Here is a 25,712-nt window from a genome sequence, read left to right on the forward strand (position 1 = left end):
ATAATTATTGTCAATTTAAAAAACTTGAATTAAACAATTTCGTTATAGCTGTAGATGAAAAAAATAATACTGTTGCTTACTTAAACAAAATTCATAAAATTCGCTCAATTTTATTTATTGACGGAATATACAAATGTGTCGCAAACACTTTCAAATACTTAGAAGACTGCTATCATTATCCTATCGAGTCATCAAAGTTAGGTATTTATTTTGGTAGAGGTGAAATTAAAGAACGAGTCACATTTAATGTTTCTGAAATCACATGCAAATATTTATCACTTCCATTTAAAGATGGGTATTTTCTAATACCTGTACTTCATACCTACAAATCATAAAAAAATAGATCATTATACAAGGTGATTTTTATTTAAAAACGCACCTAAAGAAAACTTCTACGTATTCTAATTATATTATATAATTTAAATTTATGTATTTCTTTATATCTTCTGGTATCAATGTCATCTTCAATAGAAAAAAAGTAAAAACAGTGTGCACCATAAGCTAACATATTTCGTTAAAATGAGTGTGTATTTTTGGCAAGCTAAATACATCGAATTACGTTTTTAGTCACTCGGTTCGTTCAGTAATATAATTACTGTATTTTTTCTGATTTAGCATTTTGATTAATTTTACACCTATGTTTATAAAAATATGTTCAAATTACACTTCTGATAAGAATTATCACCAGATTCTGAAAAATGTATGCCATTATTGAGTTTGAGAAAAAGGAATGTGCCATTGTGCCTTTAAGCTGGTTGACAGAAAGCCAAACATTTTGCTACTGCCCACGAAATACATCTCAACAAGGTTTAGATAATATGGTGAAGCTAAACATGGCTCCAAAAAAAGCTTGGCCTCAGTATAATGTGGTAAAACTGTTGAATATGTTAGGTAGGTACTATTTATCTCTTACTTTACATGTATGGGCAATATTAATATTTTTATATTTCCAGATACTTATGAAGAGTCATGTATTTACTTGGAGAAATATATTTCCAACGTTAATAGTACATCTGACAGTGGAAAGATGGTAGTCCAAGAAATGGTAAAAAAAACTGTAGATGCAGACTCGGATTTTAACACCGATGACGAACCCATTGTACCAAATAAGAAAACGTGCTTAACTAGAAACACTGATGGTTCTGAAAATGTATCTAAAACATTTGAAAGGTATAGTAACTAGTTAGTGTTAACTTTGTTAAAGTTTTTAGAATAACCAGCATTTGAATTATAGTTTAAGTAATGAGTCTTCAGAAGAGAACTTTAGCGATGATGAAGATGACAACTTGAAAGATGTTTCCAAAAACCATGCAGCCAATGAAGTGATTCTCAATAAATCAATTAATAGTACCATTCCATCTGCCTCTGGATCACAGATGGGGATGTATTCAAATATTTCCCAGTACTCGGCTTCAATGTTAGATAACATACTAAAAGAAATAAAATATATTCGGGAGGTGCAGGATCAACAGATGATCAAACTGGACATGATTGAACGGAATCAACAGACTAGTGTGATTCAACAACTGCAAAGACCTACTTCAATGCCCAATTTACCAATTTCAAACAAACAAGATTATAAAGCTGTGGAAGAATTTCTTGCAGATGAAAATAATGCTTTATATATGGTAAGTTTGTTTTAATTCCAGCCACAAGCAAAATATGTTTGAAATTATTACTTTAGTCCTAAGTGCCAGGAATTACAAATTTTATAATTTCAAATAATAATGTACTTTTAGCTAATGTACGTTACGTTTGCAGAGACGACGATTAGCGGCGATTGGTGGTTCCAGTGTCCGCAACACTGTGATGAATATATTAAAATTCTTGATTACGAACAAAGTGGCACAGCATTTTAATTGGTCTGGGAGGGACAAACACCCGTTTAAAACCACTCGAATGTTGTCGGTAATCAATGGTAAGTGTCAAAAATTATTTTGCATTTTGGCATAAATACAAATTTTTGTACACTATTTTACAGAGGCAGTCAAATTATCATACTCCGGATGAGAAAGGTCCGATTTGACAGACACAGACATTCATAACGCAGTAAAAGATTGGCTAAAATTAGCTAAGCATCGGTACCTCTATTCCAAAGAAAAAAAATAAAAATAATAAAATGTTTAGAATTTTTATTTTAACTGTAAAATTTAGCTGCTTAAGAATGTTTTTTATTTTGTTTTAGGTTGTAAACGGAAAATCAAACCAAAATGGGATAACGCAACAATGTATAGTAAACAGGAAAATGTTTTGGTTGTTACGTTTGCTATTTAATTTGTCACCTTTCTGTTTGTATATTACTTTGTTACGCCATTCTATATTTGTTTTGTTTTCTGCATAAGTGTTTAAATCAAGTTTTTACAGGGGTATTGTATTCATTATAAATGATTGATTTGTGATATTTCAAGGATTTGAATATATATATTTGTCAACTGTACTTTTGTTTATCATCATAGGTAACATAAACATAAATTAACATTCAATATTATAGGGCATTTCAATACGTATAAAATCAAAATTCTATACAGGAGTATTATTAATATTTCGTATACGTATATAATTATTTTTTGGATTATAGGTATACGACAATAGCAATAAACGTTTAATATAATTTACATATATAAGTTTATCCGCTAATTGTCATACACGTATAAACGAAGTAATAAACAACGTATTTAAAACATTTTTATTCAACTGTAAATCAACGAATTTTGAACGAGTATATTTACCAATTTTGATATATGTTTAACTTTGCTTACACATAATGTATATAAAATGGTTAGTAGTAGAGCAAAAATACACGTAGAAGTCGCGGACATTTTACAGTATATAACACGTTTTACATACACGGTATAGTGAAGGATAGTTGCGGATAGAAATAAACGAGTAATATACGGTTTTGTGTTGCTTGGGTACTTTCATTTTGGATTAAAAAGTTGTCTGGAAACTTTAGTGTCCAAATATTCAAAATTTAGAAACCCAAATTGTTTAGCTGTGTTTATTAATATTGATGGACTTCCTCTAGCAAAAAGTTCTTCAAATCAAGTCTACCCTATATTATGCAGTCTTGTAATAAATCCTACCATTGTGGAAGCAATTGGAATTTATCAAGGATTAGAAAAGCCTAAAGATGCAAATGCCTTCTTAGAAGACTTTGTAAGTGAAGCTATACATCTTATTGAAATTGGACTGACAATTAATTCTCATAAATATTCATTTGAAATAAAAGGTTTTATTTGCGATGTCCCTGCAAAATGTCATATTTTGTACACCAAAGGTCATACAGGGTATTATTGTTGTTCAAAATGTGATATTGAAGGTGTTTATTTCAATGGAAGGGTTTGTTTTCCAGACTTGACTTTTAATCTTCGGAATAATGCCAGTTTTCGACAAAGAACACAAGAAGAGTATCACACTGGTACTTCAATTTTAGAAATAATCCCAAATTTTGATATGGTTCAAAGTTTCCCGCTGGATCCTATGCATTTGCTTTACTTGGGTGTTGTCAAAAAACTAATTTTACTATGGTGTCATGGTAGTCCACCTACAAAGTTGTGAGGTAGACAAATGGAAATGATTTCTGAACCATTAGTTTCATTACAAAAAAATGTATTCCTTGTGAGTTTAATAGAAAACCGAGACCAATCACAGAATGCAAAAGATGGAAAGCAACTGAATTTCGACAGTTTGTTTTATATGTAGGTCCAGTTGTGCTACAGCATGTACTCAAGAAAGATCTCCTTGCTAATTTTCTTTGCTTACATTCCGCAATATTCATTTTATCAAGCAAAAAGTCTTTACTTGTATATTTTGTTGAAACTTTTGCTGCAATATATGGAAAAGCAAATGTGTCACATAATGTGTACAATCTGCTTCATATTTGCAAAGATACAGAATATTTTGGGACATTAAGTGAATATTCTCCATTTCCATTTGAGAACTACATGCAGTAAATTTTAAAGTTGTTGAGAAAAAAAGATAGGCCTCTTGAACAAATTGTTTGCAGAAAAACAGAAAGTGCACAAGTCACAGGTCACAAAAAGGCTGCCTCTGCTAGGTTTTCAATAAATTATTCAGATGGTCCAATTCTAATACCGAATTGTACTCAATATAAACAAGCTTGTTTTAATGATTTTACTCTTAAACTTGATGACGCCAATAATTGTTGTTGCTTAAAAAATGGAACAATTATATCCATTAAGAACTTTGTCAAGCAAGATAATGTTGAATATGTTATTGGTACTGCTTATATTAATTTAAGAAATCTGTATTTGATACCCTGCCCATCATCAGAATTAGGCATCTATGTAGTTAATAATGAAGATGTAAGCCAATTGCAAGAATGGTATGCAGACGATGTTGAATTTAAGTGTATAAAACTTCTAACTAACAATAATGATGTTGCTATTTTTCCTCTGGTGCATTTAATATAATAAATTCATCATGAGGCTATATAAAGTTCACTTTATGTAGCTCATATGAACTTAATTTTGTTACATTAAGTGTCACTTATTATCCTAATAGAATAAATATTTATATAATCAGATTTTTTTAACTTTTAACTGACCAACTATAATAATTATGATGTTGTATAAAATGTCTATAAGCCATAACATAATAAAGATAGTTACTTATAGGTACCTGAAGAACATATTAGCCTTTTCTTTTATAGAAAAATTTGTAGAAAAATGTTTTTCTTATACTTGTAGAATATAAATTTTGTATACTATGTATTACCTACTTTCTAAAGTTAGTTTAGTGTTAAACTTTTAGTATTTTTTAATTTAGAATATCATTTATCTTGAGGTTTGGTTATAATGTGGACCATAGTAGAATTTACCGAGAGTAGAACGGTTGAAGCAGTGCCTGCAAGTTGGATATTCAAAAATGTATGTTACTGGCCAACGTTATCGAGAGATAAACTAATGAATGAAACCAAAAATAATGCACCACCCAACACAAACTGGCCATCATACGAAATTAGGACCTTCAAAGATGGAACATATGGTAATTTACCAAATAATAACTTTCCTATGATTATATTTTTCATTATTTCAGATAACTATTTGCAAGCCCGCAAAAAATGCAAGAGAGCAGAGGAAACTTCAGATTTAAACTCTGATGATAATGAACACCGGCGGAAAATAGTTAAAAAGAAACTATCATAATCAAGCAGTGAATCCGACGATGACGAATTAACCATAAGTCCCCCTCCACTTTTACCATCATGTTCGAAAAGTTAGTATACAAGTCAAAAGTTTAAAGTCCTAAACCAGTATACTGGTTTAGGACTTTGGACTTTTTTTATTATTAGATTAGTAGATTTTCCTACAAATACTATTTTTAGATAAAACTACATCAAAAACGTCATCACTGATAAGTTATTATAAAAAACCAAAGGAAAAGAAAACTACTCGTAAGTATAATAAATGTACTTATGTTAAGGTATTTAATCATTGAATATTATTTTGTGTTTCAATAAGACATACCCAGAGACATACAAAAGCAAATTCCTACTCCAGCAGAGCAACAAACTGAAACAAATGAACCAACTGGGTCCTGTCAATGCTGTCCAGTCCATCAAAACCAAAATGGTAAGTAAATAAGACTGATCTAAGTAGTATTTTTTCATATACAACAGAATATGTCTTTTGCTTTTAATTTACTCTATGTTTTTATTACATTTTGCAGAAATGCTGCTAGCTGAGGTTTTAAGAAAACAAAACTTACTTAGAGTTCAGCTAAACGAAATACAAGTCGACATTAACAAAATTAACAGCTCAAAAAATGAAGATCTAAACAGTGGACAAGATAACATTTTTAAATGCTTTCAATTTCCTATGGACTCTTCTGAAGAAGTCAGTGCAGTTGAGAATTTTTTACTCGAAAAATCAAACTATGAATCAGCGGTAAGTTTAATACGTTATGAATGTGAATGTGATGATTATAATTACGCTTTGAACGTCGTGAAGTAAAATGGAAAAAAGGTATGTAGATGGAGTCATCAAGCAGAAATACGTACCAGCGGGTTACTATACTTTTTTAGCATTCTGCTTCACACTGCACCCTTGTCCAGTACATTTTTTTAAATCATCTTAGTAATGTGACAATTAGTCAAAACGGAAATATCTTTTAAATACTGACAAATTTTACCAGATTTCCTATTTACTTTCAGATTTCTGATGTAAGACCAATTTGTGGCACCAATTCATATGACATAATCAGGAGAATGATGACAAAATTTCTAACTAATAAGCTGGCAAGCACATATAGTTTTTTTGGAACTACCTCAAAGAAACCCTTTAAAAAACTTAAATTGTGTGAACTGATAGTGGGTAAGTCAATACATTCAAATATTTTTTTTAAATAATTGTTTTAACAATCAGCTTTCAAATAAATTATTAATTTCTTTGATAATTACAAAATCGCATTTATTTCAGAAAGTTCTTCACAAGCATGTAAAACTTCTGAGGCAGAAGCACATCTAAGAAAATGGCTAAGGCGTGCCAAAGAAAGATGTGAGAAGGCAAAAACAAATGTATTTAAAGTTTTATAGTTGTTAAAGTTTCAAAAGTTTTAAAAAAGTTAAGTATGTTTTTTTAAGATTTTAGGTTAAGTTAGTCTTTACTTTAATATCATATGCAGGTATGAATAGTTATTTATATGAAATTAATGATATGAAGAGAGTAATATTAAGGTTGGTCAAAAAGTTAAGTGACATCTGAAACTACTGGAGCGGAAGTAGTATTTGAAAGTTGATCACATTACCACGTTAGCAGAATACCTGATTGATTTCTTGTGTGCAACAAATACAATCTATTTTATTTATTAATTTATTTAATAAATAAAAATTTAATAAATAACACATTCGCTGGTAAAATGACAGATGTCACATATGAAGTTTTGCCTCATCTTTTCTCTTCTGACCACCAACTAAATTAGATCCCTAAATTTTCACTACTGAATGTAGATTTGTTTTTTAATTACAATTTAATTCTTATGCAATTATAGCAGGGCTGTGTTGTTTTAAGAAATATATGTATATAATACTTATTCTACAATGGGTTATATTTTATTTTCCAACTTCCAACAAAATAATTTATAATAAATACTAATTTTTAATAGTGACCAATATACATATTAACGATAATGTTTGATAAATGCCATCCATTGTAATTCCTGTGGCAATCCAAAGCATGTAATTGAGCGTCCATTCGATGTCCATTTTTTGATCCATTAGATGTCCATATTGTGGATATCCACTGGACTAATAATTCTGTGACAAACGTAGGATCCAATGGACATCCATTGTATGCCCCACGTCCAAACTGGGTTTTCCAGTGGACAGCCCTGATGTCCAAATGAGGATATGTAATGGATATCCATTGGATAGATCTGTGCTGTTTGGGATTTAACGTTTTTTGCTAAAATCAAAATCAAGGAAGTTAAGGGGGTGGTCAAAATTCAATCAATCACCCTGTACATGTAAACAAATGCTTATTTTTACTCAAATGACTCCTTGTGTAAGGGTTTTGGGAAAAAATCCAGTCTACCAAAAAATCACACAAAAATATGACTCAACAATAGCACAGTTACATCGTTTTGAATGAGAGAAACAACGAAGTAAACGTCACATTCAAAACCCACCCACCATGTCATATCATATGTATATGTCTTGGCACAGAACTGTGTAGCACTTTCAACTGCAGAAGCAGAATATTTAGCTGCTGCTGCTAGTGCCCAAGATTTGGTAAATTTAAAAGGTGTTTTACTTGATTTTCAAATCAATTCAGTTGCTCTACTTTATTGTGACAATAAAAGTTCCATTTCAATGTCAAAATGCAGTGAAAATTCTAAACGTGCCAAACACGTAGACATCAGAAATCATTACTTGAAAGATTTAGTGTTCGAAAAAGTAATATCAGTTGAATATGTGCCTACGGAACAAAATTTGGCTGATATGCTTACAAAGCCTTTCGGGAAAGATAGGTTTGTAGATATAGTGACAAATCTAAATATTAAATAATGTTTAATGAACAAATTAATGTTTAGTATTGTGATTTTGTCGTTCTCATTCGTAGTCGACACTCGAAATCAAGGAGGAGTGTTGAGAAAATGAGTTGTAGGTACCCTAACACACCTAGTCAAGATTGATCAGATCCAACATTTCGAACCAGAAATACAAAAACTAAAAAAGAACTCTCAACTAGACACTAGTAGCAAAATACTCAATCTTACTCCATGGCTGGACGACAATGGAGTCTTACGAGTTGGAGGAAGATTACAAAACTCAATGTTAAGCTACGATAGCAAACATCCAATGATCTTACCATATGCGAGTCACCTGACAAAGTTAGTAATACTGAACGCTCACGCCAATACACTACATGGAGGAAATAAGCTGACATTATCTTATACAAGAAGCCGTTTTTGGATAATAAATGGAAAACGCCAAGTAAAGACGATTATTGGCCACTGTGTAAGATGCTTGCGATTCAAAGGTCAAACAATCGAGCAACAGATGGGAAATCTTCCAGTTCCCAGGATTACACCGTCGCACCCATTTCTGCATTCCGTATTCAGATCAAAACTACAAAAGGCAGAGGATACAGATCTTATAAAGGATATATCTCGATCTTTGTCCGTCTTGCTACAAAGGCAATTCACATAGAAGTTGTCAGTGATATGTCATCAGACATGTTTCTGGCAGCATTCCGGCGATTTACCTCCAGACGAGGACGATGTGCGCATCTCTATAGTGACAACGGCACCAACTTCATAGGAGCCAGTAAGATACTCCATGACGAAATTTACAATACAATACAGAAGTCAGAGATCCAAGACACCTTAGTTGCAGGTGGAACCCAATGGCACTTCATTCCCCCAGCTTCTCCTCATTTGGAGGACTGTGAGAAACTGGCGTTAAGTCTATGAAATTCCATTTAAAGCGAATAATTGGCGACACACCACTAACTTATGAAGAAATGACGACATTACCCACATAGCATAAAACGGACATTCACATCTATAGTATATTCTTAGAATATTTTGAAACGAATATGAGGCACTTGATATTCTTCGAATGTACTTAGTATATTCTAAATCGCATATACATACCTTAGAATAACACGTATAGCCACAGTATATCCCAAAACGCATATTCGGCGCCGGATATATTTTAATATATAGACAGTACATTCTCCAATGGATATTAAATATCTGAAGCTTAACGGTATAAGATACCGTTAATTTTCGAGTTCAAACTATAAATTGAAAGACTATAAAAAAAGCTTTTAAATTTAAATACATATATATGCAATAATTTTAGAAATGAGATTTTAACAACGTATATTATCATTCAATGTCAATGTTCCGTGAATTATTAGGAACAAGTCGTTTTGAATATAAATAAATAATGTAAATACATAATTAATATTTCTGGGTTCTCAGCTTTAGAAATAATAAAGGTTACTGTGCACTGTTCGGTCGTTTAGCGTTTAGCGAATTGGCGCGCTCGGTAACCGTCGTGGCTCGCTGCGCTGGCATAGAAACAGTAGGCAAGCGTTTTGATTGGTCAAACGTCTGTCTTTGGCCTTCAAACCGCCGTCGTGCGACGAGAACCGTCGAAAACGTGTGTTCTAATGAATGCATCGTGGCGTGTGGCGTGGTACAATACTCCATTTTGTTTCCTTGGCGATTTTCTGCGACTTGACGGTATACTTTTACAGTTTTTTTGTGGACTTTCCGTTTTTTCGGTTGTGAACTGTGTGAAACAACGATTGGAAAAGGTATGTAAAATAATATGTTTTTCAACTTTTTAGTTTGAAAATACCTATTTTCCTAGTTTGAATATTTTTTGTTGGCATTTGAACTTTGCATCGTTATTTATTGTGTAAATATGTCTTCACCTGTTAAAACAGCCATAAGATGTGGAACTAGTAAACGATCTTTTCAGAGGGTCATTGCAAACCAAACTGAAATGGATTTACTGGCATCCTGCAGTGACTTATCATATATAAATAATGATGTCAATGTTACTAATAATCCAGTAGCTCCTCCTTTTATTCCTGGTAAAAATAATAATAAATCTACGAACTCATCTGTCTCAGAATTTCTAGATCATCATAGCTCAGATTGTTCATCTTTTATTGAAACATTTAAAACCTCGAGTAATCCTCAAAGACATTTTGAAATTCTGGATGTAGTTAATCAGAGTAAAGAAAGAGATGAAACATGTGAGAAACATAAGTTTAAGGAGCATCTATCGAAACATTTAGTCTTGATAGATTTGCAGAGATGGGCTATAGATAATAAAGTTCCTCATGTAGTATTAAATAAATTGCTGAATGGTGTTCTCCGAAAGCATTTTCCTCATTGTGATTTTCCAAAAGATTCTCGAACTTTACTTAAAACTAATAAAAAGGTAATTCATTTAAAAGTCACAAACAATAATTACTGTTATTTTGGAATTGAGAAATCAATAAATCTTCTTTGTGAGAGACACAATATTCAAATAAAAAATTATGGAAACATTGACTTGGCTATTAATATTGATGGGTTACCCTTGGCCAAAAGTTCAAATAGTGTGTTTTGGCCTATTTTAGGACTTCTAAAAAATATTCCTGAACTCGAAAATGAAGTATTTCTAATAGGTCTTTATCATGGTTATGAAAAGCCTAGTCATCCTAATGTTCTTTTGGATGATTTTGTACAAGAATGCCTTGAACTTGGGGATACTATTAATATTCAAAATGTCATTTTACAATTTAAGTTAGTTATGTTAGTTTGTGATGCACCAGCCAAATCTTTTGTATTACAAATTAAGGGGCCCACAGGATATTATTCCTGCACAAAATGTGTGGTTGAGGGAGATGCTGACAGACATGTATACTTTATTGAACATAATTGTCCCAAACGTACTGACAAGGGATTTCGTGAAAAACAGAATCCAGACCATCATATTGGTAACACAGTAATGGAGCTCCTTCCTAATTTTGACCTAGTACAGAATGTTGTTTTAGACTACATGCATTTAGTATGCTTAGGTGTTGTTAAAAGACTTTTAAGTCATGTTAAATATGGATTTGTTTTTGGAAAGCCACCTTATAAACTCAGAGCATCTGACATTTTAAAAATTAATAGGAGATTGCGGTTCTGTAGAAATTTCATACCTATGGAGTTTTCAAGAAGAACACGTAGCATAACTGAATGCAAGAGGTACAAAGCAACAGAGTTTAGAAATTTCTTATTATATACTGGTCCAGTTGTATTAAAAAATATTTTGAACAAAGACAGATACCACCACTTTTTGACCCTTAGTGTTTCTATATCCATACTGCTCAGCAATGAGCTTGTAAAAAACGAAATATTTCTTAAATATGCCGCAGATTTAATATCTGTCTTTTTATCTCTTTCTAAAGATATTTATGGACAAAATTTTTTTTCTTTAAATGTGCATTCCCTTATTCACTTAGTAGATAGCTGTAGAGAGTTTGGAGCTTTAGATAACTTTAGCTCATTTCCTTTCGAAAACTATATGCAGAAGTTGTTAAAATATGTAAGAAAGGCTCATCAACCTTTACAGCAAGTGATTCATAGGTATACTGAAGAGTATAACTTCATTCAAGATAAAAATAACACTATGTCTCATACGATTAACTGGTCTCAATCACATACTGATGGTCCTCTAATACAAGGTTGTAAAAGTCCTCAATATAAAAAAGTCATACTGACCAAATGTACATTGTCCTGCAACTCAGTTGCCAATAGAATTTTGCTATTAAGAGATGGACATGTTTTTGAAGTAAACAATTTTTGCCATTCTTCTCAAACAAATGAGCCTATGATGATAGGATGCTTCTACAAAAAAATAGCCAGTTTATTTAATAAACCTTGTGACTCTACAGATTTAGGAATATTCATAGTTGAAAAATCTGATACAACTTTAAAAGCAGTACCTTTTACACTTTTCACCAAAAAAGTAATGCTCCTCCCATATAATGAGACAAATAGTAAATATGTTGTTTTACCTTTAATACAGTCCTAATATAAAAAAGTTTTACACATTTTTTACTTATTCTTTTTGATTTAGTTTTGTATGTACAGGGTGTTCCAATAATATAAGCTGTGCACGTGGCTGTTTCTCGAAAATTATACAGAGTTCGGCTTTAAAAAAAAGATTTGCATGGTAAATGTGGCCAAGAGAAAATGCTGGAAATAATTTTCAGCTTTCTAAATCCACCGTTCGATACCACTAAAATGAAAAACTGAAAATTTAAATAGACTTTAAAATAATTTGACTATGAGGTATAGTCAAAATATCAAAAGTGATCCCCTATTCTCTACGAAGAATTTTGCTATTTAACTTTTTTTTCTATCTCTTCAAATAAGGTGGTGGGGGTATAGTTCAAAGTTTGCTCTTAAAGAAATGAAATACCTCGAAAACGGCCGGCTGATCGTAGAGAGTTCGATTTTGCGGCATTTTAAAGAGCATTTTCTGTTCTATACAGATTCCCAAAACAATGTTCCACTTAGTTTTCGGTCTTTTCGGTAAAGGGCGTTTTGCCAAAATGTACAGTTACATCTTAGATATAGTAGTCTAATCTAGTTAATAATGTAATATTTATACGTATTTATAACTGTAAAAAGGCCATTTTTAACGATATTATATTAAAATACTGCAGTTTTCACACAACGATAGATAATCTGATTGCTTATGGAATAAGTAATAAGAATTTACTTATATCATTGCATTTGATTTTTTCGAGATATCTAAGATGTAATTGTAAATTTTGGCAAAACGCCCTCTACCGAAAAGACCGAAAACTAAGTGGAACTTTGTTTTGGGACACTTCATAGAACAGGTAAATGCCGCAAAAACGAACTCTCTGCGATCAGCCGTTTTCGAGATATATTATTTCATTTCTTTCAGAGCAAACTTTGGATTACCCCTAGCACTTTATTTGAAGAGATGGAAAAAAAGTTAAATAGCAAAATTCTTCGTAGAGAATAGGGGAACACTTTTATGATATTTTGACTATATCTTTCAATTTAAATTTTCAGAGATTTTAGACTTTTTTATTTTAGTTGTATCGAAACGCTTTTTAGCGATGGATTTAGAAAGCTAAAAGTAATCCAGATTTTTCTCATTTTTTAACTTATCGAAATAATTTTATATGTATATAAATTTTATATTCGGATTTTGGCGTTTTTCCGGATGACTGACTACAGATAGTTATATAGGTTGTTAGAAAGCTCTAAAAAAGGGCAATTTATTTATCAAAAAATATACTTTAATAATATCCATTAAAAAATACAAGTTTGTACACATTGCGGATAAATTTATGTTATTTCAATTAATACCCTGTATAAACCTGAAAAAAATTGTTGTATACCTGTTTGCCTCTTTCTAACTAGTAATGTACTAGTAATATACGAGTATTAACTTATAATACTGTTTTTTCATGTCATAATCAATCACAAAATATCAAGATATGGATGACTGTGATGACAAACAAAAAATTTGGGTCGTGGTGTCATTTGCTGATGACATGTCCGTGGCTGTGGTTCCTAATATCTGGATTAAAAAAACTCCAAATGGTTGTGTGACTTGCTACTGGCCTCCAAGAACTAAGAATGCGTCCGCTCTAGTAAAGATGCGGAGGGAACCAGTAGATGAATCGTGGAGCATTTACGATGTAAAAATATTAGGCTCATTTGGTAAGTACATAGAGGGAGTGAATAATAATTGTTGAAATAGCTTCAGAATAATAGTTTAAGTTTTAGCAACTGTTTATAAGAACAGTTTTTTTCGGTTTAAAGAAAATATTTTTCCAGTAGGTATAAACTTTTTTGTAGATAACTATGAAAAGGCCATTCGAAAAAGTGTAATAGCGGAAGACACTTCTGACCTATCCTCTTCTGGAACTGAAAGATTCAGGAAAAGGAAGAAGAATTCTAAATATGAGGAAACAGGTGATTTATCTCCAGGAACATCATCATCAGATGATAATCAGTCATCATATAAAGCAGGAAAAAGTGGCATTACATTTCCCAAATTTCCAAAACCTAGTCCAAAGGTAATAGGAATCAATTTGCTACTTGTGGTAATCTATCTACTTTATTCGGCTTTTGGTTTATTTCTAGATAACCAAACCTACGAGCATCAACCCTTCCATAAATAACAGAGCGAGTAACAGAGGGCTAAACTTTTCTCTGCAACCTAAATTGTCAATAAAGGTAAAGTTAATGTATTGGTAAATTAGTTTTGATCTGATACCTTTAAAGAAGAGTCATTAATTACTAATAGTAATTACTTATAGGAAACGTATGAGAACAGGTCCGTTTTGCACCAGGAACAGGATCCTAATAATGACATCATTACTAATTTAACAGAGGTAAGTTCAGCAATCTATAAGAAGAGTATTATAATGTTATAAATATATTTTTAGGAAATGTGGGATGGTTCATTTTCTCAGCAGTTTGATAATGAAGGCACTATGATCTCACCAAAAGTAAGTTGCCCAATTTATAATTTATCATAAACCACTTAATAACGAGATATGAATTTAAAAATTTCTATATTTAATATGCAGAAATCATAATGAAATAAAAATCATTCATTGGAAACCAATGCTAAGAAGCATTATTGTAAATCAGTACGCTTGACAAACAGAGATCTACCAACCAGTTTGCTCACAAGATGATAATTATAGACTCTTTAAAAAAATGATTTTGATAAAATAGTCTTGTGGCCAACTATAAAGTGAAATCCGGTCAACTTAGTTCTGATAGACTAGACAAGGGACTTATAAAGTTTTTCTCCATCTTTGTCAAAAAAGGTCTCTATCTTGAATAATTGTTTTTCCATACCTGCATATAAAACATACATGTTTCACTGATTGAATCAATTGCAACTTTTTTTTTGTATTAAACTAATATTTTGCAAACAGTAAATAATACTCTGCAAAATTAAACTTCGAGAAAGTATAATAAGATTTCATAAATATCTACGAAATATTCATCGGACCCTGCAAATTAGCATATTGTTTTAATTAGCATGTTGTCTATTCCATAAATAATGTAGTTTTCTCTAGGTTGTGGATAATACTATTAATGCATCGTTATCGTCCCAAGTAAAACCCAGTCCATCAGTGCCTTCTGGTTTTGATTCAGGTGTGTGTTTATCTGTGCTTATTTGCTTGTTTTCTTACTAAGTATTTGCAAGTAGCTGCTTAATTAGATATGCGTGCATGGTTAACTGCTAGTGTTAATTACGTGCATATTACTTATTCTATGGGTACTTCAAAAAATAATTTATTTAATGTGAGATGTGGTACAATCAATGTACAATGCACATCAATGGGTACAATATTTTTAATGATAGGACTTTTACCAGGGGTAAACTGGGAACATAATTCTTTTTGACTCAGCAGGCTTACATATATTGCTATATTGCTTAAAAAGTATTGTATAGTGTAGTTTTCTGTGGTCTATTTTACGCATTCTCATTTTCATTAATAGAAAAAATATGTTAGTGGCATGTCTAAATAAATGCCATCATTACTTTTTTTGTCACATATGCGCACTTTTTGATTTCAGATTTTAAGCGACAAATTCTGACAAAAGTAAACATTATAATGTCGCGGCAAACACGTATTCTGGAAACACTCGAATCAATGGAACCACGCCGAGTTTCAGAGTCTGACTGTCAATCAACCGATTTTTATGAAGACTTTTTACCTATCAATGATTATGACCAACTAAATTCCTTACAATTAATCATCACAGATAAACTCAAAGCCAAATGTCTGGTATGATTTTTTTAGAATTAGGACCAGTACTTTCAGTTCAGAATAACTTTATTCTAAGGGTAATTTCTATGGAAACCGTGAAATTAGACGCTGCTATTGGTCAAATCATAGAAATAGCTATCATAGAAATTATCCAAAAAATAAATTTATCCGGGGGTGAAAGTACCGGTCCTAAGTAGTACAAGTAATTAAATATTGATAAAAATGATATTTTAGGCTAAGGACCTAAGCAGGTTAGGGGGCGCCTCAGTTGGGGAGATAACAAAAAAAATTATGTACAGGTTATTGACCAGCGAGTTTGGGATGCTGTTCAGTTGGGAGGGGTGTAAAGGCAAGAAAAAATTTATCGACTTGCCTTTGTCAAAAATTATATTTGGTGAGTTTTTTAATAACTTTATGTTATTATTTTTTGTAAATAAAAAAATTATTTTTACAAATACATACTTCGAATGATAAATTCTTTTCAATACATGTTTAAATTTTTTTACAGATGCTGTTAGAGTAAATGTAAGAACGAAAGACGCTTGTGATGATGAAATCATTATACATATAAAAAAATGGCTTGTAAAAGCAAAGGAACGAGTTGAAAATAAAAAGAAGAAGGAGCAACGGTAAGTAAAAGAAGTTTTCTCCATAACTGAGTCCATAGCATTGATTTGCAATACTTTACTTTCTTTTTACCATTGATTTCCAAAATAGATAATATTGAAATTTCTATACCGCCTGTTTATCAACTTCGGTCACTTTGAATCTATTATATACAGTTCTTATAATGATTTTACTGTGATATAATTTTTAACATGTTCTTTTTTTTTTCAGGACGAATCACGATAACCAAATTTCTTAATTTTAATTGTTTTGGTTTCCCAAGGAAATAAATCATTTATATAGATTTATATACCATAGTTTTTGTTTTCTTTTAATCGTTTTCAGATGAATTACCTCAAATAAAATTCAAATGAGCTTAGTTTTCATAATTTCTATAATAATGAGGGTGTTCCGTGACTCGACCGAAAAAAGTATAGCAGTGTCTTAGAAAGTCATTAAGGAAAAAAAGTTCCGTTTCAACTATAGATAATGCAATTTGTTTTTGTTTTGAAGAAATTACTTATTTTTATTATAATTTTATACTATTATATTTTATATTAACAACTGCTATATACCTTTGTCGATCGAATTACAGAACAACCTGTATATAGTACCCACAATATTTATATAGTAGGTAATAAAATGTGTGTAACATTAAATGTTTTCGGAATTTGCGATCTGATCAAAATAAGATCACAAATCCAAATTATCCCTTTTTATTGATTATTGCGAGCGCTTAGATCAGTGATCTTATAATGATCTGATCGCAAATTCCGAAACCCTTTATCATAAAATTTGATATAAGTATATTCCTAAATATACGATAGAGTATATTTGATGCTTTTACTCATATTTTCCGAATATCCCTTGAATATAGTTCGAACATAGACGCATATCCTATGAACGTGCATGCATATACGCATTTTAACATAAGATATGCGCTTACGCATAACCGTAGCACATCCATATTCGTGCCATACTAATATCCTTTGCATATCCTTTGGACATTCTTGGAATATTGACGCAGATCCCATGAATATGCGCCACTGATATCCTTATTCCAAAATGCATATCCATAGTACATCTTACGAATATAAATTTGCTATGTGGGTAACTCACCAAATAGAAGCTTGCCTTAACTCTCGACCTCTGTGCCCACTATCTAATGATCCAGATGATTTAGCAACCTTAACTCCAGGACATTATCTAATTGGAAGAGAAATTATATCGTTTCCCGATCCAATATCTACAAACATAAACTCGGACGTTGTTGGGAGATGGAAACTTGTTTAGAAAATTAAGAAAGACTTCTGGAAGAGCTGGACTAATGACTATCTCCATCAACTTCAGCAGCGTTACAAGTGGAAGAAGCATCAAGATTCACTGAACATTGGAGATCAGAGAAAGATCAGAATATCAACCCAAGCAAATGGCCATTAGCCCGAGTAACTGAAGTGCACCCAGGTAAAGACACAAATGTTAGAGTGGTCACTATAAAGAGAGCAGAAGGAGTTCCCATCAAGAGATCTACACACCACTTAATTCCAATAATATCAAACACCGAGAATGAAAAACCACTATTCCACAACAAAAACAAACAAAGCCCAACACAACACTGGAAAAAGGTATTGATCGCTGTTCTTTTTGTTGTGATGATCCAAGCGTCCAAGGCAACTCAATATTCGATCCATTATCCTCCACCAGGACTATACATTGAGCACATGGGACATGCACGAATAGACAGGGGCACCTTCAGAATTGACCTTAAGTACGAGAAAAGTAGAATGGTGAACGACTCAATAAACGTTCAAGATGCAATTAATCAGATAGACAACCTCTGTCAACGAGCAAAATCAATAGCAGGGGACACACAATGCATATCACTGATACATCATTTAAAAGAGAAGGAAAAACAATTTCAATGGACACAAAACGGATTACAAACTGTGGTATCCAAGCGTGAAAAAAGAGGAGCGTTGGGAAAACTACTTACCGCTGTATTCGGAGTAAATGATGAGATCTACACAAATATTGACGAATTAGATAAAAACCAAAAGGAGCTAATCAAGGCATCCAACCACCAAACCAAATTCATGCTACATGCTCTATCTACTTTTAATGACACCGAATCCAGAATCAACAATCAACTCGAAAGATTCCGGGAGAAAATCAATGAAGGCATTGCTTCAATAAATGAAATGGAAGAATGGTATCGAATGGTGGATACAAATAAACTGACAATTAACATTCTTAGTTCATATCAAGTGGTCTCCAATTACATAGATGAACTGTTGGACTATTATAAACGATTGTTAGATGTTCACTACCACAAAGATCACATATATGACTTAATATCTCCGACCCACATTGAAGAGATTATAGCAGCTGCGTCCAGAAAGATTCCTTCCAACATCGAAATAATATCCTATCCTGTGCTCCAGACCAGAGTGGGACACAGTGAAGAATTTATCCACGTCTATGGATATTTTGTGATGATAAACCACAACGAATTTATGCTAATCAGATCGACTCCAATTCCACTGAAGACAGAAAATAAGTCCTATTGGATCCTGGATATTCCAAACGAATTACTAGCAATCGACTATGATTCACAGTTGTACTTCCAAATTTCTGAATATGAGTTGAACAACAGTCTGAACATTGCGGAAAATGTCTTCGTATGTTCACCCACTACAACAAGAGGCATAGAGACTAGTCCAAATTGCGTAATAGACCAAGTATACCAGCGAGAAGAAAATACCTCATGCAAAATCACACAGCATTCCATATCATCAATAATATGGAAACAGTTACACACTCCAAACTCATGGTTAGCAATTACGCCTGAAAAAACTAAAATTGCCATTATTTGCGATGGAATCCGAAACGATGTGTCTCTAAATCAGACTGCTATTATAGAAACAACTCCAACTTGCCTCATTCAAACGAAGAAGAACATCCTAACGCCTAAGAGGTCAGACAGTGTCACTGTCTTAGAGGCATTCTCCAAACCTATACTACAAAATATATCATTATTCCCAGTTATGCACGGAAGAGAAACCACGCTAATTGACGAACCTGTAATTGACGCATCCAACAAGCTTAATGAAGTCAGGAGTGAAGAAATGAATACCAAACGACAACTTGAAACCACGCATTGGGAGACAGTCAAAAAGCACTTTCTAATCACAAGCCTTAGTGGTACAGTGATAACTATACTTGTTGTTATCACACTTATGGTGCTATTCGGGTTCTACAAACGACGACAAAGTAACAGCTCCAATACGAGAAGAGACAGAGATGCAGCAGACATTCTATTAAATACAATCAGAGCTGCCCAGCCACCCACAGAAGCGATTGTCCTCGAACCAGTATTTCCCCATGACGGCGCTGCATATTGATGGCATGGCAATAGACTGCCCAGAATGTCTAAATTCACATTTAGTCATAAAAAATATTATCAGTTTATATATTTCATAAACAACACAAAAGTAATTAACTAGGTTATTGCGGCTAATGCACCGCCAGCAGGTCACCGGGCAACCAGGTACCAAACGCAGCGTCAGCAGGAAAATCACCAAACCTTCGAATGTGGAGCACAGAATAATATTGGTCAGCACTTATTATTTTCATTTGTTTATAACGTTTGTAAATGTGTATAAACCTTAGTGGGGGTTACATTTACACCTAGTCAAGATTGATCAGATCCAACATTTCGAACCAGAAATACAAAAACTAAAAAAGAACTCTCAACTAGACACTAGTAGCAAAATACTCAATCTTACTCCATGGCTGGACGACAATGGAGTCTTACGAGTTGGAGGAAGATTACAAAACTCAATGTTAAGCTACGATAGCAAACATCCAATGATCTTACCATATGCGAGTCACCTGACAAAGTTAGTAATACTGAACGCTCACGCCAATACACTACATGGAGAAAATAAGCTGAGCATTCTTCCTGAATTCCATTACAGGAATTTACATTGGTCCTTCGAGCAAAAAACCTTCATAAAACCAACTGATTAGAAGTCGCTCAAGCCTGTGCGGTGCCCAAGTATACCTTGGGTGGGAGTGGTTCTTCTCAGTTAATTCCCTTTACAAATAAACACACTTACCTTCCTTCCTGCTGTAACAAGTGCCTTGTCTGGTTGCAGCATTCCAAACTGATTAGAATTCTATCAAGCCTGTGCGGTGCCCAAGAATACCTTGGGTGGTAGTGGTTTGTTTTCAGTTATTCCTTTGTATAGCAGGTGCACTGTCTGGTTATACAATTCTTGACCAAATCATACCATCCCCAACCAAACAAAGAAATCGGTTGAGATACCAGCAAACAACAAACCCGAACAAAGAAATCGGTTGAGATACCAGCAAACAACAAACAAAAAAAAACACCTACTAAAATCATAAGAAGAAGCCAGTACATACAAACCTAGAAGAATGGAAGAAGCCAACGAACTCGCCAAGGCACAAGAGATCTTGGGTAAAAAATTAAAAACCCTATTTACCAATTACAAAAAAGACGCCCATGCGAGGAAAAATGAACAATATTTTCTCAAGAAAACTGCAGAGTTCGAGGCCATTTGGGAAAGAATTGAAGAAAACCATAAACAGCTTATAAAGCTTGACGTTCCGACGCATCCGTATTTCACAACCAGTTATTTTTATCAACTACAAGAGCTACTCCAAGAAATTACCAAACATATTTCCGATTCCAAACAAAAGTTTCTTCAGGCAGCCAAACCACTCGCACAACAAGAAGCCTTATATTATAATCCGAACCAGTGTCAAGCACCGAAAAATCGTTTAAAAGAAGAAGAGGTCCGAGTACACCAGATGAGTCAAACCTTAAGAGACATCTAAACGGAACTAATCAATGAGCAGTCTCGAAGCCGATATCAGTTCCTACTAGAGAAGTTATCCAAGCAATGGGACGTTATCTCTGAAATATACATCGAGCTTCAAGTTCAGGAAATTGACCATACCATCAAGAATCCCATACAAGACCTTGAAAAGCAGTACGAAGAAACAGTACAAAACCTACAAGAAGAGGAAAGAAGAAGAAGATTCAAGGAGTACAACAAACTGTGAGACAATGCAATATAGTCTTACCTCAAATCAAATTGCCAAATTTTGATGGCCTATACGAAGAATGGGTCACATTTCGAGATATTTTCATCAAAGTGGTTCATGAAAATCCAACAATTACAACAATAGAGAAAATGCAGTATCTTAAAACGCATGTCAGAGGGGAAGCTGGAAGACTGATTCAGCACTTGTCCATAGCAGAAACCAACTATAATCCTGCTTGGAATATTCTCAATGACAGATATAGCAATGATAGACTCATAGTCTCCAAACTAATAGATAGGATCTTAGATCTTCCAGTAGTTCAACATGAGTCACCATCCAAGATAAAGCAGCTTCACGATACAGTTGTGGAATGTCTTGAAGCCATCAATAATCTAAAAATTGATACTTCTAATTGGGGACCTATTATCAGTCGCATCATCTGCCGAAAATGGGATCATGAAACCAACAAGCTTTATGAACAATCGCTAAGCAAGCCCCATGAAATACAGGACTTTGTTGAAGTTAGAAGATTTCTTCAAGCAAGATTCCAATCATTAGAAGCAATGTCAGATGCACAAAAGAAAAATCCATACAACTCAAACAACAACAATGACAATAACAAACCCAGAAGTACTGATGCCTGCAAGAACTGCAATGAAGCCCACTTGATTTACCACTGCACAAAATTCAAAGCCTCATCATCAGAACTTCGACTAAAAGCTGCCAAGGACAAAAAGCTATGTTTGAACTGCTTAAACCATGACTACAAATCCAAATGCTATTCATCAATGAAAAGCCGCATTTGCAACAATCACCATCATACATACTTACACATCGATTCATGGAAACCACCACAGAACAGAAGACCAGCGTTCAAAAACGAAACAACAAGCCATGTTAGCCGACAAGATGAGATGGTTTTTTTGGCAACAGCACTCATTAGAGTTAGAAATGTTTATGGAAGCTATGAAAATTTGAGAGTTCTCATCGACCCTGGCTCCCAATCAGCATTCATAACCGAAGAGGCTGCAAGTCTACTCGGCCTGCCCAGACAGAAAATTCAAGCACAAGTTACAAAACTTGGCGCAGGAGAACCACAAGTGTCAAAATCCCAGTTACAGCTACTAATTAAGCCGAGATTTTCCAACAGTTTCCAGCTTGATGTTGTTGGAATTGTTCTGCCTAAACTAACACGAACTCTTCCTGGAGTAGACCTTGACGTAGACATATTACAATGGAAGAACGACGTCCTTGCTGATCCAACATTCTACAAACCTGGCCTAGTAGATATACTTCTTGGAGCCCGAGAATATGCCCAGTTAATCTTGGAAGGCATACGAAAGACTGAAGATGGTTTCCTTGGCCAACAAACAGAATTAGGATGGAGTCTTTCCGGAAACTTACCAACAAATTCAGATAACAAATTACAAGTTCTTAGCATGATAACCTGCATTGAAGAAGATAGACAATTAACCAAATTTTGGGAAGTCGAAGAGGTCTCACAAACACGTCCGTTATCAGAAGATGATGACTATTGCGAACAACATTACGAAGCCAACACCACAAGAAATAGCGATGGAACATACACCGTTAGAATCCCATTTAACGGAAAAGAGAGTCTATTAGGAATGTCAAAATCACGAGCTACTGCACGACTGTTCCAGTTAGAAAAAAGAATGAGCAGTAACAAAGAACTGGAAATCGCCTATAAGCAATTCATGCAGGAATATCTAAATCTTGGTCACATGAAAATGTTTCCACATACAGAGCTGCAGCATCGATATATTATCCCACATCAACCGGTATTCAAGGAATCCAGCACTACAACAAAATTAAGGGTGGTTTTTGATGCTTCCAGTAAAACTTCATCAGGATTGAGCCTCAACAATACCATGTATGCAGGTCCCAGATTACAATCAGAACTATCAGACATAGTACTACGCTGGAGATCACAGAAAGTAGTGATCACAGCTGACATTGAAAAAATGTACAGGCAGATAAAGATTCACGCCGACGACCTGAAATATCAGAAAATCCTATGGAGATTTGATAGCGACACACCAATAAATGAATATTGCTTAACGACTGTAACTTATGGGACAACAGCAGCACCGTACTTAGCTATTAAAACGTTACAAAAGCTTGCCCACGATGAGAGACACAATTTTCCAAATGCATCCAAAGCAGCAATGAGAGATTTTTATGTCGACGACTTGTTATCAGGTGCTGATAAGATGACATAAGGAAATCGCTAGGTATACACTGGGCTCCGTATGATGACACATTTAGATTCAAAACCGAAATATCGACCAGTGATACCATCACTAAGAGAAGCATCCTCTCAGAAGTTGCCAAGTTATTCGACCCCCTAGGATGGTTAGCTCCAATGCAGAAACTGAATTGGATGATCCTGTGCCACTCGTCATTAAAAGCAAATGGGAAATGTTTCGAACAGGGTTAAAAAATGTCGAAAAAATTACTATATCCAGGTGGACCCACCAAGTCAAAAGCAGTCAGGTGGAACTACATGGGTTCTGTGATGCTTCCGAAAAGGCATATGGAGCCGTAGTCTACATGAAAGTAAAGAATTCTCAGGATAAAGCAGAAATAATTCTGCTAATTGCCAAATCCAAAGTTGCACCGGCAAGAATGAAAGTTACGTTACCAAGACTAGAATTATGCGCTGCCGTGCTTCTTTCACATCTAATAAAAAAGACTGCTACAACCTTATCAGTAGAAGATAGCCCCGTACACGCTTGGACAGACTCAACAATAGCACTATCGTGGATAAAAGGGGACCCGTCCAGGTGGAAGAATTTTGTAGCCAACCGAGTAGCAGAAATCACCAAACTAGTTCCAAACCAACATTGGCACCATGTACGAACCGACGACAATCCAGCTGATATTATATCAAGAGGAATAAGCCCAACTCTATTAAAAAACCATGCAATGTGGTGGTCTGGTCCATCGTGGTTAAAATCGACCATCGTAACGCTGACGAACCAAATAGAAGTCACCACAGAGGAGGCCAGAATGTGTCACCATGTTACAATCGCAACTCAAAACAGTGAAACAAAAAATGAACTTATAGAGCGATTTTCTTCATTAAACCACATGACTCGAGTTATAGCATACTGCAGACGATTTATTCAAAAATGCAGGAAACAAACGAATTCGCATACACTACTCACAGTTGATGAATTGGGAGATACCCTAACACACCTAGTCAAGATTGATCAGATCCAACATTTCGAACCAGAAATACAAAAACTAAAAAAGAACTCTCAACTAGACACTAGTAGCAAAATACTCAATCTTACTCCATGGCTGGACGACAATGGAGTCTTACGAGTTAGAGGAAGATTACAAAACTCAATGTTAAGCTACGATAGCAAACATCCAATGATCTTACCATATGCGAGTCACCTGACAAAGTTAGTAATACTGAACGCTCACGCCAATACACTACATGGAGGAAATAAGCTGAGCATTCTTCCTGAATTCCATTACAGGAATTTACAGTACTAGATAAGCAAACGTTGTATCATACAAGTAATTTTATAGCCATCATTTGATCTGAAGAATTGACACTGGATTTTATATGAATTAGATTATTACTGTTCCTTCAAACATGCATTTAGATAACACTACACATACAGTGCTTTTGTAACATGCATACTGCCTAAGTTCAATAAAATTAAAAAGACTAACTTTTCACAAAAATTCTTGGAACCCCATGTTTTTAATTTTATTTCCGTCGACCACGTATTAACAGCTTTTTTAATGGACGATAACGGATACAAAATCGTTTATTAATGAGTCCCATTTATGCATTTTTCATTTTTTTTTTATTTGCATATTTGCACGGAAAAATGTTGTAACCAACTCATATTAATGAGCGATTAATAATCTCAATTTAATTAACGCGTTCACTGCGTTCACGCGTTAAACCATTTTGATTATTAATCGCTTTCATTAATACACTCGTTGGTTAAATAACTATTAACCGCTGGTTGTGTTATATGAATTGGAATTATACAGGGCCCAAAAACTGGGTATTTAAAATAATTTTGATCTTTTAAATAGCAACACTTCTTTATTATTGTATAATTTAGATTTTAGAAACAAACAATTCTAAGTATTGTTCCATGCAACTTGTACCACAATTGTCCTCTAAATATTAATAATTTTTCAAGAAGTCAGATTAACATCCCCAAAAATTATTGATGACATTTTTTA

The 25,712-nt window shown here is 33.7% G+C and overlaps 5 protein-coding genes across 5 annotated transcripts; all 5 read left to right on the forward strand.

The window, feature by feature from the left end:
• The first annotated feature begins 1,405 nt into the window (after positions 1–1,405).
• Positions 1,406–2,172, forward strand: LOC145735640 (uncharacterized). The gene is made up of 3 exons (XM_081989631.1): positions 1,406–1,628; positions 1,762–1,918; positions 1,982–2,172. The coding sequence occupies exons 1-3, from the start codon at positions 1,416–1,418 to the stop codon at positions 2,008–2,010; spliced, it is 399 nt and encodes a 132-aa protein (XP_081845757.1). The 5' UTR covers positions 1,406–1,415; the 3' UTR covers positions 2,011–2,172.
• Positions 2,173–5,173: 3,001 nt separating this feature from the next.
• LOC145735421 (uncharacterized) lies at positions 5,174–7,061 on the forward strand. The gene is made up of 6 exons (XM_081989322.1): positions 5,174–5,238; positions 5,348–5,416; positions 5,484–5,594; positions 5,692–5,909; positions 6,176–6,335; positions 6,441–7,061. Exons 4-6 carry the CDS (start codon positions 5,694–5,696, stop codon positions 6,554–6,556), a joined length of 492 nt encoding a protein of 163 aa, XP_081845448.1. The 5' UTR covers positions 5,174–5,238; positions 5,348–5,416; positions 5,484–5,594; positions 5,692–5,693; the 3' UTR covers positions 6,557–7,061.
• A 2,597-nt stretch (positions 7,062–9,658) lies between these two features.
• LOC145735420 (uncharacterized) lies at positions 9,659–17,233 on the forward strand. The gene is made up of 11 exons (XM_081989321.1): positions 9,659–9,788; positions 13,492–13,719; positions 13,858–14,078; positions 14,146–14,238; positions 14,322–14,396; positions 14,451–14,513; positions 15,096–15,174; positions 15,601–15,812; positions 16,029–16,188; positions 16,303–16,423; positions 16,632–17,233. Exons 2-11 carry the CDS (start codon positions 13,494–13,496, stop codon positions 16,657–16,659), a joined length of 1,278 nt encoding a protein of 425 aa, XP_081845447.1. The 5' UTR covers positions 9,659–9,788; positions 13,492–13,493; the 3' UTR covers positions 16,660–17,233.
• Positions 17,234–21,622: 4,389 nt separating this feature from the next.
• On the forward strand, positions 21,623–23,716 carry LOC145735665 (uncharacterized). Its single transcript, XM_081989647.1, has one exon. It carries the CDS (start codon positions 21,623–21,625, stop codon positions 23,714–23,716), a length of 2,094 nt encoding a protein of 697 aa, XP_081845773.1.
• Positions 23,717–23,846: 130 nt separating this feature from the next.
• LOC145735666 (uncharacterized) lies at positions 23,847–25,001 on the forward strand. The gene has a single exon (XM_081989648.1). It carries the CDS (start codon positions 23,847–23,849, stop codon positions 24,999–25,001), a length of 1,155 nt encoding a protein of 384 aa, XP_081845774.1.
• Positions 25,002–25,712: the final 711 nt, after the last annotated feature.

Source organism: Ips typographus, linkage group LG11 (genome assembly GCF_016097725.1).
Source record: "Ips typographus isolate SLU linkage group LG11, UJ_Ityp_2.0, whole genome shotgun sequence".
Lineage (NCBI taxonomy): Eukaryota > Metazoa > Arthropoda > Insecta > Coleoptera > Curculionidae > Ips > Ips typographus.

What these genes read in the sequence shown, in the direction of transcription:
- LOC145735666 (XM_081989648.1), top strand. Translation starts at nt 23,847, where the DNA reads ATGGTTAGCTCCAATGCAGAAACTGAATTGGATGATCCTGTGCCACTC.
- LOC145735640 (XM_081989631.1), top strand. Translation starts at nt 1,416, where the DNA reads ATGTTAGATAACATACTAAAAGAAATAAAATATATTCGGGAGGTGCAG. An exon ending in AAAATAATGCTTTATATATG is followed by an intron (nt 1,629 to 1,761) that starts GTAAGTTTGTTT and finishes TTACGTTTGCAG; the next exon opens with AGACGACGATTAGCGGCGAT. An exon ending in AATGTTGTCGGTAATCAATG is followed by an intron (nt 1,919 to 1,981) that starts GTAAGTGTCAAA and finishes ACTATTTTACAG; the next exon opens with AGGCAGTCAAATTATCATAC.
- LOC145735665 (XM_081989647.1), top strand. Translation starts at nt 21,623, where the DNA reads ATGCAGTATCTTAAAACGCATGTCAGAGGGGAAGCTGGAAGACTGATT.
- LOC145735421 (XM_081989322.1), top strand. Translation starts at nt 5,694, where the DNA reads ATGCTGCTAGCTGAGGTTTTAAGAAAACAAAACTTACTTAGAGTTCAG. An exon ending in AATCAAACTATGAATCAGCG is followed by an intron (nt 5,910 to 6,175) that starts GTAAGTTTAATA and finishes ATTTACTTTCAG; the next exon opens with ATTTCTGATGTAAGACCAAT. An exon ending in ATTGTGTGAACTGATAGTGG is followed by an intron (nt 6,336 to 6,440) that starts GTAAGTCAATAC and finishes CATTTATTTCAG; the next exon opens with AAAGTTCTTCACAAGCATGT.
- LOC145735420 (XM_081989321.1), top strand. Translation starts at nt 13,494, where the DNA reads ATGGATGACTGTGATGACAAACAAAAAATTTGGGTCGTGGTGTCATTT. An exon ending in GCACTATGATCTCACCAAAA is followed by an intron (nt 14,514 to 15,095) that starts GTAAGTTGCCCA and finishes AGTTTTCTCTAG; the next exon opens with GTTGTGGATAATACTATTAA. An exon ending in AAAAAGAAGAAGGAGCAACG is followed by an intron (nt 16,424 to 16,631) that starts GTAAGTAAAAGA and finishes TTTTTTTTTCAG; the next exon opens with GACGAATCACGATAACCAAA.